A 14,407-nucleotide genomic window follows, 5' to 3' on the forward strand; every position below is an offset into this window, starting at 1 on the left:
CTGATTTTTATACACATTAATAACTGTGTTGGTAGCGGGGAAGGGAGGTAGGGGAGTAGCTTGCGAAAAACTCATTTATTTTACACATACAGTGCAAGATGTCTTTAATTACAGCTACGCACAAAATTTGACCTGGCCAAATACAGGTTTGGATCAAGTTTACTAATTTGGAGTGAAGCGTCATGCGAAAAAGTTGGAAAAACTGCAGCTAAGATTTTTGCCGGCAGCATCTGCCCTAATCCACTGAAACGTGGCTTACTCTGCCTTATCGACCCCCAACATGCCACGGCAGCTGCCGGTTTGGATGCGAGTCGTTTTTACAAAGTTAGATACACGCAGCCAGTCGTGGCTTTTCTCCTTCCCTCCCCAGCAACAGCAGGATTATTATTTTTTTTGAAGGGAGGTGGAGAGGTAAAAGCACGGTTCTGCAATTTCTTGACATTTGAAGTTTCTTCACAGTTGTAGCGCTCTGCAAGTGAAATCCCATTTTACTAAATATATTAAAAACTCAAGTGCCTTGCTTTGCAACCACATAGCCAACGTTCCCGATGCTGAGTGTGCCACAAAGAATTGGAGCATTACGTTGTGTCACATTAAAACATGGTTAAAAACCAGAAGCAAAACTGCAGTAAGGTGTAGTGATGCATCAGCGCTTCCTGACAAAAATACACGGTGTGTTTAAATAAAACACACAAATACTGAGTAACTGGAACACTGAATAACAAAACAAAGCAATACATAAGAATATTGAATTACTGTGAAAGCTTTGCCTGTTACAAGAAATGCAGAAGTTACTGTGTCCTGTTAAACATACTTGTGGCATTTTTCTTGCGAGATTTTCAATAAAAACTAGATTGAGATTAATTTATTGCACAACAAATGCTGGAGGTTTATGCGCTACTGCAAAGAATGTCAACTTTTTGTGTTTACAATGTGAGAGACTTGGGTGTGTAGCCCTGGAGCTTGCTGGTAATTGTCAACGTTGTCTAATTGTTAGTTTGCTTTGTGCTACTAAATCTTAATTTACAGTCTAGAAATGAACTAAAATCCAGCCCCAGATACAGCAAGTGAGAGTTGTGCTGAAGATGGTGATACGGGATTAGCCTCACTGCTGGATTACTCTGCTCTTGTGTCGTGTGCTGGCAAATCGGTGTGACTTTTCAATGCGTATTTACCTTCTTGAGAGAATTAAATGCGACTTTTTCTGGGTGGGGGCACGTTTTTCACGAGCAAGGGATGATCAAAAGTTTTAATACAATTATTGTCCCTCTAAAAATACTCTAAACAATTATTTGGCTCTAGAAAGCCCTCTTAACACTTCTGCGGTACTTCTAAACATTAAGAAACCACACAAAAAAGATGAAAACTATTTAAAGTAACTTGTATTTCAACAAATTCACAAATTAGCTGTGCACTTTGGTAGTTTAGCATCTCATCTAGGAGAAGGCAACCGTCTTTCTGAACAATTTTAAACTTGTCTGCTGGAATTGCGTAGGGGAAGTTTTTTTCTGATATAATTTCTCTACCTTCTTCTGTTTGCTGTGGCCTTTTGAAAAAATTGTGCGGATAATAAGTAACTCTGATATTCTTTTAGCCTCCGCATATTAAAATCACTAGCAGTTGATTCCACTGGTCGCTAACCTGGATGGTATTGCATGTCTCCTATTAAACTATTTCTTTTTTCCTTTCTTTTCTTAGGAGACGTTGATCCAGCAGCAAGTGTCATTTCATTAGGTCCTGTATCTCTGATGTTGTGGATAGTGGAGTCCTCCAGCGATGAAGTGAGAGCAGTGGACACATCTCAGCATGTCAGTCTAAGAGCGTTCAGAATCGAAACCTGGGACAGGCTGGGGCCGTGGGGCAGAAGCAACAGCCTCCCCTCTTCCCCCCCCCCAACCCCACACAGAACAAGTGGAAGCTTCCAGTCATGGCCTAAAAAAAAAAAAAAAAAAGTCAAAAAAAAAAAGCTTTTTGTTATGGGAACTGCGTTGAGGGTTAATTTTCTCCTAAGAGCAGAAGAGAAGGAATGAGATGGTTTAACTTGACCAAGCGAGCAGCTGGGTGAAAACAAGGATCAACCTGAAATTCAGCTCGATTGCACTGGAACGGAAAAGGTCTTTTGACAGCTCAGGATGTGGGAGGACAAAGTTCTGAACTTGCCGCAAGTTATGTTATCTCTGAATCGAGCACTTTGCGTTGGAAGGGTGTTTTTTGGGGCCTGCAAGTCTACAGTAGAAAAACGTAACGCGAACAGTGAAACGTAAAGGAAAACCCTGACGAGTAGGATAACTTCTTATCAGACACTCCTCAGCGAGAATGGTTTTGGTTCAGAAATAGCCTTTTACTGCCAGATGAGCAAAGGAGGAGGGGGTGGGGAAGGGTGAAAAACTTCAGAGCCAAGGAGGTAAAGTGTCTGTTGGGGTTTAAAATCGAAGGGAAGTTGATTACGAGGGGGTGTTGGCTCGTACTGCTTGGAACAGCCTGATGCCAGCCTGAGGACGGGGAGATAGTGGAGCCCATTGTATGTATCATTGAAAACCAAAACGTGCCGGTCAGCGTAACGGGAGGATGTCGAGGAATGGATCCAGATATTTTGTTGATCTTCATGGGTTGATAAGCCTCTGTGTCTATTAAAACAAACAAACAAAAGTTTTAAAAAAAAAAAAAAAATTTAAGTCTGGAAACAAGTAGAATTCTTATTTTTTTTCTAAGTAGAAATGAGGTTTCTTGGTCTGTTTCTGACAATCTGTTATTTATTAGCATAGTTTTTTGTTTGCATTCAGGTAGAGGTAGTTAATTGAGTTAAAGAGCTCATCTGTATGTTACTACTAATTCTTTTTTCTAGCTCTTTTAAAATCCTTTTTACCACTGTTTTTTGGTTTCTGCATGTAGGAAGAGAGACTTGTAAAATTGTAACATTTCATACAGAAATGCCGCCCGATCTTCACCAGCTTCAGAAATCTGACCTTTGCCAATGCTGCAATAAAGTGTTGTAATTTAGAATCGACGGCTGTCTCTTTCCGTTGACTTCGCTTCCTCTGAAACGATGTTTTGAAGAGTTTGTGGGACGTCGTGGGGCTCGGGCAGTGCTTCGTACAAGCAGCGTAGAAATAGATGGTGTTTTACCAAAGCGGGAGGATTCCTGCCCCAAGAAACAAATAACGTTTAGTAAGTGCAAGATTTTCTTACTGTTTAGCAGAGAGGTGTAAACTGAGATCATCATTTCCCATAACATAAGCTGTCGTATGCGTTTAATTTAACCTGAGTTAAATTAAGCTGCTTTTGGCTAGATCAGTAGTAATGAAGTTCCCTCTTGTTGCATTGGCATCTCAGTTTGTGTGCTGACTGGTGAAAGGGTGAAACGCTGCGGTGGACCTTACGTGGAGCAGGACGAGAGGGGAGCAGAACTCTTCTGGTGATAACTTGCTTAAAACCAGAAATGAAATTGTGGCCATATAGTGTTTCTGTTGCTGTTGCCAGGCAATCCTGAAATAAAGACAGCAGCCGTCTACTGTGGCTAGTTACGCTGTCAGCTCAGGCACTCAGCGTGAAGTTTACAATGCATAAGCTTTGGCGAGAAGAATTCAAGGTTTTTAAAATATACCTACTTAAAGTTCTGTTCTTTAATCACGGAGTCGAGCGTTGAGAGGGGAAAAACTGCAAGCGCAGCTTCAGGCGGGCTCCTTTGCCTCCCCAGGTGCTGTACCGGCACCTGGGGACTGAGGAGCGCTGGAAGGAGGAGAGCAGGATGTCCCTGAGCACCACCTGGTCAGGGCGCTGGTAGGCAACTTCCAGAGCGTGGCTACAAGTTTGTGTAACATCACGTGTAGGTGTGTTTCTCTCCACTTCTGCCAGATCTGTTCTGTAAGGAGGCAAGTGTCCTGAAAGCGTGCTGTCCCCCTCCCCCAAAACCCCACCTTGTCACAACTCCTCCAGGTTCAGTTGTCCCTGTGTCGGAGAAGGTACTTGCCGTCCTGCGGGATGTACGTGCCGGGTGAGGAGGACATTGCAGGAAGGCCAGGTCTGCGTTCCAAGTCTTGCGTGATTCTTTTCATATCCATTTTTTTTCCACATAAAATTTATGGGTACGTTTATTTAATCACGTTTAACTCTGAGCTCCTCCAGGAATCTCTTCTACAGCAACATGACCGTCTCCAGTGGTCAAATCTAATTTCCACTTCCCTGATGAAAAATGCCGACCAATTCTTAATAGCAAATTAAGCATCTAATTGTAGTTCAAACTAAAGTCAACTTCCTTTTCTCGGCATGCTGCTTAGTTTCAAAAGCATTTAATTTATCCAAATTGAATAACCGCATAAAAACGTGAATTCCCGTGAGCTCTATTTTGCATGTGTCAGTCTAATGCCTTGGATGGGCTCTGGATCAATGGAAATATCTTTATAAAATTATTTGCTGAAAATAGTTTGGGGTCAGCTGGGGATTTCCCTGACTTCAGGCTGAAATCAAAAAAAAACAATTCAGTGAAACCTTTTGAAGCTTGACTTTGAAATAAATTATTCTAATGTTATGCTGAATAAAAACGTTATGCCGAAAATCATTGTGAGTGGAACAATTGGGGTTGAACATCTGCAGCGAAAAAAATGTTCGCATCCCCGTTATTCTTTGCTTTTCCCCTGTGGTGTGGGGAGGTGCCATCCTGCTGCTTGCGGAGAAGTTTTGCCACCTGATTCTTCTCCAATTTCACACAATCACAGAATGGTAGGGAGTGGAAGGGACCTCTGGAGACCATCTAGCCCAACCCCCTGCCAGAGCAGGGTCACCCAGAGCAGGTGGCACAGGAACGCGTCCAGGCGGGGTTTGAATGTCTCCAGAGAAGGAGACTCCACCACCTCTCTGGGCAGCCTGTGCCAGTGCTCTGCCACCCTCAGGGTAAAGAAGCTCCTTCTCATGTTTAGGTGGAACTTCCTGTGTTCCAGCTTGTGCCCGTCACCTCTTGTCCTGTCCCCGGGCACCACTGAAAAGCGCCTGGCCCCATCCTCCTGACACCCACCCTTTCAGTATTTATAAGTGTTGATAAGATCCCCCCTCAGTTGTCTTTTTTCCAGACTGAAGAGACCCAAATCCCTCAGCCTTTCCTCATAAGAGAGGTGTTCCAGTCCCCTAATCATCTTGGTAGCCCTTTGCTGCACCCTCTCCAGCAGTTCCCTGTCCCTCTTGAACCGGGGAGCCCAGAACTGGACACAGTACTCCAGTTGTGGCCTCACCAAGGCAGAGTAGAGGGGGAGGATGACCTCCCTCGACCTGCTGGCCACACTCTTCTTGATGCAGCCCAGGATGCCATTGGCCCTTTTGGCCACAAGGGCACATTGCTGGCTCATGGTCATCCTGTTGTCCACCAGGACTCCCAGGTCTCTTTCAGCTGAGCTGCTCTCCAGCAGGTCACCCCCGACCTGTCCTGGTGCATGGGGTTATTCCTCCCCAGGTGCAGCAGGGCTTTGTTGTGGCAGGGATTATGTGGCTCCCGTTGACTTGAAGTCCTGAGAATGCTTTGTCTTCCTGTAGAGAACATCTCATTGAAGTGTTCAGGTGTATCAGGTTTTCATACAGGAACAGGAGAATAACCTGTATTTTGATCAGTGCTTGTCTGTTCTCTATGAATCATGCTGCTTTATCCAGATCACAGGATGTTTCTTTTAATTAATTATGTCTAATATAATTGCTCATCTTTTCTTACAAAAGAGAGGGGATGTTCCTCCAGCAGCGTTTCTCAAGGGACACTGGTTGAAGGTGCTCTTGCAAAGCGTGTTTCCAAAGCAGGGTTCCCAAACACGCATGGGAGTAGTTAAATCTGGGAAAATATGTACGTAGATGAAGGAGAAATTGTTTCATGTCCTTGATTGCGTAAAAGATTTCTGTTATCTTATCATTCTCTGGAAAGAATTTGGACTGAAGTCAGGTCCAGGCATTTGAAGTTGCGTCTTCGGCGATGTGAGGCTCGCTGAGCTGGCTCACTGACAACCAGAGAATGTGTTGTGTGATTGTAATTGACAATTTTTTTGCCTCAGTTTTTGACAGTACCCTCTCTTCCCGCATTGCTCAAGGCCCTAAAGCTCAAGGCAGGGACTGGGGGAATGAAATCCCTCCCATTGTAGGAGACTGGGTTTGTGACCACCTGAGGAACCTGGACGTGGGACCTGAGGAGATGCAGCTTAGGGCATCTCAGAGGCTGGAGCCCCTCTGCTGTGAGGACAGGCTGAGAGTTGGGGTTGTTCAGCCTGGAGAAGAGAAGGCTCCGGGGAGACCTTAGAGCCCCTTTAGGTGCTGTTTCTGTTACGGAGATAAAAATACTACCTACATTGAGGCAGATATGCGGCAGCGCACACACATAATGTAAATGTTATGTCTGTTGAGGCTTAGAAAACCACCTCCGCCTGGTGGAGGCTGCCTGGTGTGTGCTCCAGTTTGCGGGTTTTTTTTGTTTCTTCCTGGCGAAGCAGCAACTGGGCCCTTGGCAGGGCGGCGCCATGAGAGCTGCCGGGAGTTACGGGGTTCGGCTCGGGCATTTGCGGATGCAGCCCCCGCTCTGCCGTGCAGGGGAGCGCCTTGGCCTTCAGTCGACGCGTCGCTGTTGAAAAGCGCCCAGTTGGGGCGATAACCCTGCAGGGGCTCCGCCGCTTCTCCCAGCCCCTCCGGCTGAGCCGCGTCCCCACCGACCCGCCACGGCTGCGGCCAAGGGCGGGCGATTAATAGCCCGCGCACGTTCGACCTGAAAGCCCCCCGAGGCTGCCGGGAGAGGCCCTGGCGGCGTCACGCTCCTCCCACCGAACGGTCGTCGCGCTTTTCTCTCGGGAGGTATAAATGAAGGTAGATAAATGAAAAAAGCCAGTAAACAAACTCGTTAATTACTGTCGTCCCCCAAAAGGGGCGCTGTGCCATTGAGACCACATATCCCAGACAGGTAAGAGAATATTTTCAAAATAAATACAATAATAATAATACCATGAACCTGCCGTTGCCCCCTGATGAATACTCTGGGGTTTTTTTCCTTTTCTTTTGTGCTTTGTCACTAATTTTTTCCACCCTGAGGTTCCTCCTCGGCCGCGTGCCATTCTGCCCGGCTGAAGACGCTCATCCGAGACAACCCTCCACTGTCTCTTCTCAGAACTCAGCTATAAATAGGCTTTTTTTTTTTTTTTTCCAACCTCTCCAAGCGTACTGGGAGTCGGAAACTATTTGGGCAAGAAGTTAAACAAGTGAGTAAATGTCCGAACATTTACTTGTATTGTTTGAATAATAAACTTTAAAGTTATTACTGCGGGGGGATGATTGTGCCACTAAAACACTTGGTGTTTATGACGGTGGTGAGAAGAACAAACGGTGTTTTGTTAAAATCACTCCTTTCCTTCCCTCCTTCCTTCCCTCCCTCACCTGGATCCAAGCCATCGGGCAAAAAAAAAAACGGCTGAGACGCTTAAAGAGGAGGAAGAAATTTAGATTTTGCTGATATTTATTTGTTCATTGATACTTACCTGTGGGGAAAACGTTTGGTGTGGGTGGGATAAAGGGAGTGACCTTTTCTGCTGGGACCAAGTCCTGGTTGACAGATCAAGAGCTTGAAAACTTTGCCGTATTTACCCCTTAATTGTTTTTTTGTTTTGCAACTTTTTGGTAGCACCTCAGGGTTGCCTTGGTAAGGACACCCCCGTCGCGCTCTCGTTAACCTGTTTGACAGCCGGAACGCTCACGAGTGGGACCTGGGACGCGACCTGGGACGCTGGAGACGCTCGTCTCCTCTGAAGATACCGTGCAGCTCCGGGGCTGGGGGGGGCGGTGAGAAAGCCAGGGGGTGTCCGCATTTTGGGTTGTAAATCGCGGTGGGTACGTGGCTGTGTCCTCTGCTCCATCCGGCTGATGTAAGTTATTGAAATTTGGGGAAAAATACTAACTTTTGAGTTTATCTACGCGGTGTGAAATCCTCGGGGCTGCATTTGCCCCTGAGGAAGAGCGCCCCAGGCCTGCTCTTGGTCAGTTAGCCGGTGCTTTAGGGCTGGTGACAGCGCTCAGCTCTATTTGCACAAAACGCTTCTAGAGAGTTCTCCTCTTCCCACTGCAGCCCCTTGGTAACACAGCGGTGATTTCTGTGGCAGCTTGTCCCGATGGACCCTCCCTTCCCCGCGTGGCCAAGGGCTGTTCCCGCGCCCTCGTTGCCCGAACACGTTTCCATCGCTCGCCTCCCAGGCGCCGCTGCAGGGCGTCAGCCGTGCGGGGAAGCAGCTATTGCTAAACCTGCCAGCGCTGCCCCGGCCCAGGAGAGCTCCATCTCACCCCGGTGGTGGTTCCACCACGTCCCCACTCCCCGGTCGGGGTCGGCCTCCTGCGGTGGTCGAGGTGAGGAGCCCCATTTCAGGGTAGACGGAGCTGCTTGTAGGACTTTGTGTCTCATTTATTGATTTCAGACTGCAAATTCCTCTCCCAGGCGTAGGAATTTGAGCTCCATGTGCATGAGGAGACTCCCCCTGCGTACCGCTCTTCCTCAAAACAGGAATTATGCTGGAAGAAGACCTTAAAACGCAGGAAGCTGCCTGAAGGCACCACCAAAGGTGGTGCGACTGGTCAGGGAGCGACGCTGTGAAGGGTGATGTGTTGTGTCCTGCTGGTTCCGCTAAAAAAGCCGATACCCCTGAAGCCTCACAGAGATGCAGAATTGCTCAAGCGCTGCTGCTGGTCTCCAACGGGGGCCTGAGTGTAGAAACTGGGTTGCTCTGACTGCAGTCAGCTCACTGCGGGAGAAGACGTGCCGAAACAGTGTTAATGAGAGCCTTAATTTTGGTAGCATTAGCCGCTTCTGTCTGCGCTGCCTCCCCTGCAAACAAGGAAGAGCCCGTGCAAATACGGGAGTTGGGGATCCCCAAGGAGCCTGCTCAGGACTGGAGTCTTCCACTTGCTGGTCCTGCCTCCTAGGGCTTGTAGCCACCGATCAGCCCCTTAAAAGCCTCTTCGCTGGTTAATTTGATACAATAAAATAAAATATCCCCGTTTTGGAGATAAACATTCATTTCTGAACCCTTGGCTTGCTTCTTGGGCAGCTCCTGGCTGACGACAGCAATGCTGCGGGAGAGCGGTAACTGCCCGACTGCGCCCACCTCGCCGGGGCCAGAGGACGCCCCGAGGGAGCCGGTTTCAGAAACCCTTCCGCACCAGGGGGACGGGGATGTCACACGCCCTGCGCACGCCTGGCGTCGGGGCCACCACTGGTCCCTGACTGCAGCTTTTTGGGGAAGGGCTGCTGGAAACTTCCTCCAGCTGTGACGGGAAGCCCATGTCTGCTCTACAAGGGAGAGCTCTGCCCATGTCTCAGTGTCACCGTCCAGCTGAGCTGGTGGTCCTCCTTCCTGCATCGGTATCCAATTTTTTAAATGTTATATATATATATATGCATGCACATCTCTGTCTCGTATCTCTGTTCACAGTAAGCTAAAGATCAGATGTTCTCTCCTGGGAAGCAAGACTTGAAAGCAGCAGTAAGGCCTTCACAGCCCACCTGAAGAGAGGTTTGGTGTCTATATTATATTAATCCGGTAAGTGGTTATTAAATTGATAGGAGTTGCTGGAAGTGGCATCCCTGGAGGGATGGGAATGAAGCCCAGGTAACGGAGTAGCGAGAGGGATCTCGGAGGCGGCTTGGGCTTTTCTTATCTCTGCTGTGAGAAGCTTCTCATGTGGTGGTGATGGGGCTCCGGCTTCCTCCTTGGGCTCAGGGCAGGATGAACCCTCTCCTGGGAGGAAAACCCGGTGGTCAGCCTGGTCAGGGAGGATCAGTCTGCTTCTCCGGGAATTCAGCCGAGCTGTTCCTGGAAGACGCCGGTTCCTCAACCCTCCTGCGGCACCTTTTCTTTCCCAGTGGGAAAGATGGACACACCGGCAGGGCTGAGACAAAGTCTCCCTGTTTTTATTGTAACGCCCGAGAGGCGTGATCGTTAGCGGGTTATTATTCAGCTTGGTCTGGAATCCCACGCCCTGTGAAACTGCGGGGGTTTTTACCAGCTGCGAGTTTTACCTGAGGTAAAGTCAAGCCAGCTGTTGGCTTCGGAGAAAGCACCGCTGGTGCCTGCAGGGTGACACGCCGCAGAGGACACTCCGCTCCCGGTGGGGCCGGCGCGGAGCTCGGGGGTTTTATTACAGGAGGCAGCAGGAACCGCCGCGCTGGGCACGCGCTGCCCATTTCCTGGGCTCGAGCGCGCTGGAAAACTCATGCCGTAAATAAAAATTAAACCTAATCAGGCAAAGTAAATCCATTTAGGAAGGCAGGAAATGTTCCACGGTAATGAAGTTTGTTGCCTGAAGACCACGTTGATCCTCTACGCTTGTGCTGGCTTGTATATTGGAAATAGAGACGCGTTGACAACTGTTTCCTGAAAGAGGTTTATGTAGGAAGAAATAATCTCCCTCCTGCCGTGACAGCTTGTAGGAATGCTTGTCCTTCGGGTGTCATGCCACCCTCTGAGCTTGGGTGACTTATCTTTGTTAATCAGAGTATGAACAACTCCTTGCACACGTGCTTCCACGTTGCTGTTTTTTTTTTTTTTTTTCTCCTGGGCTGGCAAGTAAACGCTCCCGAAGCGGTAGGTGTGGCGGTGGGAGAGGAAGGGTGATTCAGGCTTAGCCCATAAGCCTGGGAACCAGAAGGTCAAGCTCATCTCTACTCTTTTTTTCTTGGCTTACCATCACTGCCCTCCTTTCCCAGCCGGGAAACACAGCTCTTGCCCTTCCTCGGAACAGATTAAAAAAAATTACACCGTTTTCTAATGCTTACAATAACAAAAGCCCAAAGAGCAGTGAGCTTCCGCTGAAATGATGGGAAAAAAAAAATACATCACGAAGGTTTGATGGTGAACGTGACCTCCCCAAACCTCTGAGGAAATGAGTGATGCCATTCTAGGAGGGATCTCCAAGGCTGAATCAGAGCGGGAAGTGACTTGCAGGGGAAGCCACTGTCAGCGATAAGAGTGGAATGCGGCCGTGGCTGCCATAAAGCACCAGTCTGCGCTGTGCCCAGCGAGAGCTGGGGGCTCCAGGGCCACGAAGGGCAGCTGCATCGGGCTCCGCAAGGCCACCGAGTCCCTCCTGGGCTGACCAAGCCCCAGCTCAAGAGGACGGGACCTGCCCTAGGGTCCCTGGTGGGCTTTGGCAGGGAGCGCAGTGCCCCGGGAGATGGCTGTGGGCTTACTGGGAGAGACTGGCCGTGGGGAACATTGTACTGGGGGCAGCCATCGCCAGCGAAGGGACTAAAGTGACGGGCGGTGACAGACCTCAGGCAGCAGCGGCACCGGGCCCTGGGCTGGCTTTGGCACAGGGACGGGGGGATGTTCATCTCACAGACTTTGGAAAGTGGGTCTGGATCCAAATCCAGCGGCTAAACAAAGGCTTTTAGTTGCTTTCTTTTAAATTCAAGCCTTTAACAAAGTTTTTAGCAAGTTATTTTATTTGGGAAGGAAATTATACTTTTTTTTTTTTTTTTTTTTAATGCTCGGGGCCGGGGGGGGAAACCAAACCCCAAAACCTTGGTCTGTCCCCCAGGTGAGGATACTGTAGCGGCCGCATTTCTTCGTGACACAGAGACAGCCGGGACAGCAGCGCCTCAGCAGCTTGGGGAACCTCTCGGAATTAGTTTGCGATTCCTGCAGCTTAGTGAAACGTTCATTAAAGCTCAGGGGCAGGTGCAAAGACTCACAAACAAAAGAGAAATTGAAGCTGAGCTGCTCCTCCAAGCCTGCCGGCTGCTTTCTCTGCCGTTCAGTTTAATCCTAAAGCTACTGAAGCCTCTTCTGGTTGTCTTTATTCTGCCTGTTGCAAGTAGCAGGAGGTAATTATGACGAAAAATCCAAAGGCTGAGAAGTAATGGCTACACCTATTGACAAAAACAAACAAACAAAAAAATCTTTCCTTGCAGATCCCTCGAGATCTGCATCTGCCCAGTCGGTGAAGTAGTCTGGGATGCACCGACGACTTCTCAAGGAAGGCATTTCCTCATTTGGGAGGGGTCACCTCGCATGGGAAGAGAAAGCCCCGTTCTGAGGGGAAAAAAAGGCCAAACAAAAACAAGAGAAGGGTGTGTTCCCTTGGAAGGGTTTGGCTCCATCCCGTCTAAGGACCCTCCTTACCTCAGGGGAAAAGATATTTATAGTTTGGGAGTCAATGTCGTGACGGAGACTCCTCTGCCTTTGCCTCTGCGTGACACAGGGGTCAGCTGAAAGCAAGACCCTGTGCAGGTGGGGGGTTGCACACAAGAAGCGATGAGTTAAAGGCTTCCTCTCATCTAAGATCCACGTCTAAGGGCCCATCCTTACCCACATCCATCTTGATTTCAAAAAATCACATTCCTAATCACAGTATCATTTAGGTTGGAAAAGACCCTTAAGATCCTCAAGTCCAACGGTAAACCTCACACGGCCAGGGCCACCACGAAACCATGTCCCTCAGCATTGCATCTACCCGTCTTTTAAATACCTCCAGGGATGGTGACTCCACTGCTTCCCTGGGCAGCCTGTCCCAACGCTTGACAACCCCTTCCGTGAAGAAATTTTTCCTAATATCCACTCTAACCCTCCCCTGGTGCAGCTTGAGGCCGTTTCCTTTTGTCCTATCACCTGTTGATTGTGAGAAGAGACAGACTCCCCCCTGGCTACCCCCTCCTTTCAGGCAGTTGTAGAGAGCGAGGAGGTCTCCCCTCAGCCTCCTTTTCTCCAGGCTGAACACCCCCAGCTCCCTCAGCTGCTCCTCATTAGACTTGTGCTCCAGACCCCTCACCAGCTCCGTTGCCCTTCCCTGGACACGCTCCAGCACCTCAGTGTCTTTGTCATAGTGAGGGGCCCAAAACTGGACACAGCCTTTGAGGTGGGGCTAAGCTCAACTGCTAGTGCCAGCACATCGCGTGTTCTGGCGAGTCAACAGGTGTAAGTATAGGACAAAGTTTTGTACAAAACAAGTACCTACACAACATAAATCGCTCTTCAGCCAAGTGATGCTAAACGAACAGCCAAGGGGATGGCAGAACTGCCCTACCACGCGGGCAAGGGCCATGCTCTCCCTTGCTGGCTCACACTGCCGCCTTCCTGCTGCCAGGCCTGTCCCTCCCCAGCTCCGCCATCGTCCAACCTCCTGCCACAGGCCCCAAAACCCCACTGCTCAAACCAGCCACTGCCCGACTGCGGCCAACACAGCTGCGGCCGGTGCTATTCCAGCACGGATGTAAGCTCATAACCTTGGGAGAGAGTAGAAGTGGACAGGTAGATGAAGCCAAGCCACCTCGCTGTCAGATTCGTAGAGCAAAGGAAAGGTATCATTTAGAGGGAAATGTGTTTCAGTAAGGTAAACAGACTTTCAAGTTTTTCCACTCACTTCACATTCCCCCCACTCCCCCATCTTTCAGCACTGACCTGTTAAAGACACCAAACAACTTGCTTAGGGTCCAAGTCACCAGGAAGAGGCGAGAGCTGTGGGGGCCAGAGGGGCAGGGGATACACCTGAAAGGTCAGGGCTGGGCTCTGGAGCTGCCCCCAGAGCAGCCCGAGCAACCCCCCGCCGTCACCGCCCCACTCACCACAGCTTTTGAGCTGCACTACCCTGGCCTCCCGCCCTGCCAGGAGTAACGATGACCAACCCAGGCGGCTGAAGAACACGTTCTGTAGTTTTTACCTCAGTGGGTTCAGTTACAAAACAGTCTGAGTTCACTCAGGAGCACTGGAAATTACAGTCCTTCTGTTTGTGCCTCCAGCAGTACAGAAAACCAGCCCAAGCTGCTGCGCTAAAACTATCACCTACCTTTAGCCTCGTGCTTTCCCTGATCAGTTACGGATAACGCTTTCTCAAAGTTGTTTATTTTTAAGGGAGAAGCCATATTTATTTGTGTGTGTATATAAAAACAAGCCCAGGAGTCAGAACATCAAAAGCTTAGGCCCGAAGTTGCAGCCACTTGAAAGGCTGACAGTAACCGGGCAGCTCTGTGAGGTTTTACCCTACAGCAAAGGTGAGGCACCGTGACTTCGTTTAAGTTTCATTATAGATGGAGCCAAGTTAAATTCTCTCACACTGGCTCCAGGCTGGAGTCGGACACAGTTATGAGAGGCCACCTGCCCTGGCCTGGCTGAGACACCTACCCAAGCCCTGAGGCAGCCCTTGGAAGCTTGGGGACAGACTGCTAGACCTGCTGCTGCTTTTGGCTACCACCACCATCCTACCTGGGGGATAAGAAAGTAGCTCATGCCAATGGGAGGCAATTTTTTTTTTCTAGAGTGAGTTCCATTTTATCTTTTATGACACATGATATTTGGACAAATGCTCAACAGCACCTGTATCTGTAAAAAAGTAATCCATCTTCTGAACAGTAGAATTGGTTCAAGGGTTCCTCCCAGGCAGGAGCTGGGGTGGTCATCCAGCATGGATGGAG

At 49.1% G+C, this 14,407-nt stretch overlaps 1 protein-coding gene across 1 annotated transcript in view; it reads left to right on the forward strand.

Annotated features, from left to right (window-relative positions):
* Positions 1-3,007, forward strand: part of UPF2 (UPF2 regulator of nonsense mediated mRNA decay) — a 69,685-nt gene extending 66,678 nt beyond the window's left edge. The window contains exon 22 of the mRNA XM_063323624.1: positions 1,699-3,007. Within this exon, the coding sequence (XP_063179694.1) occupies positions 1,699-1,708 (10 nt within the window). The 3' untranslated portion in view covers positions 1,709-3,007. The remainder of the gene's footprint in view (positions 1-1,698) is intronic.
* Positions 3,008-14,407: the final 11,400 nt, after the last annotated feature.

The sequence above is a fragment of the Chroicocephalus ridibundus genome, chromosome 1, assembly GCF_963924245.1.
Source record: "Chroicocephalus ridibundus chromosome 1, bChrRid1.1, whole genome shotgun sequence".
Lineage (NCBI taxonomy): Eukaryota > Metazoa > Chordata > Aves > Charadriiformes > Laridae > Chroicocephalus > Chroicocephalus ridibundus.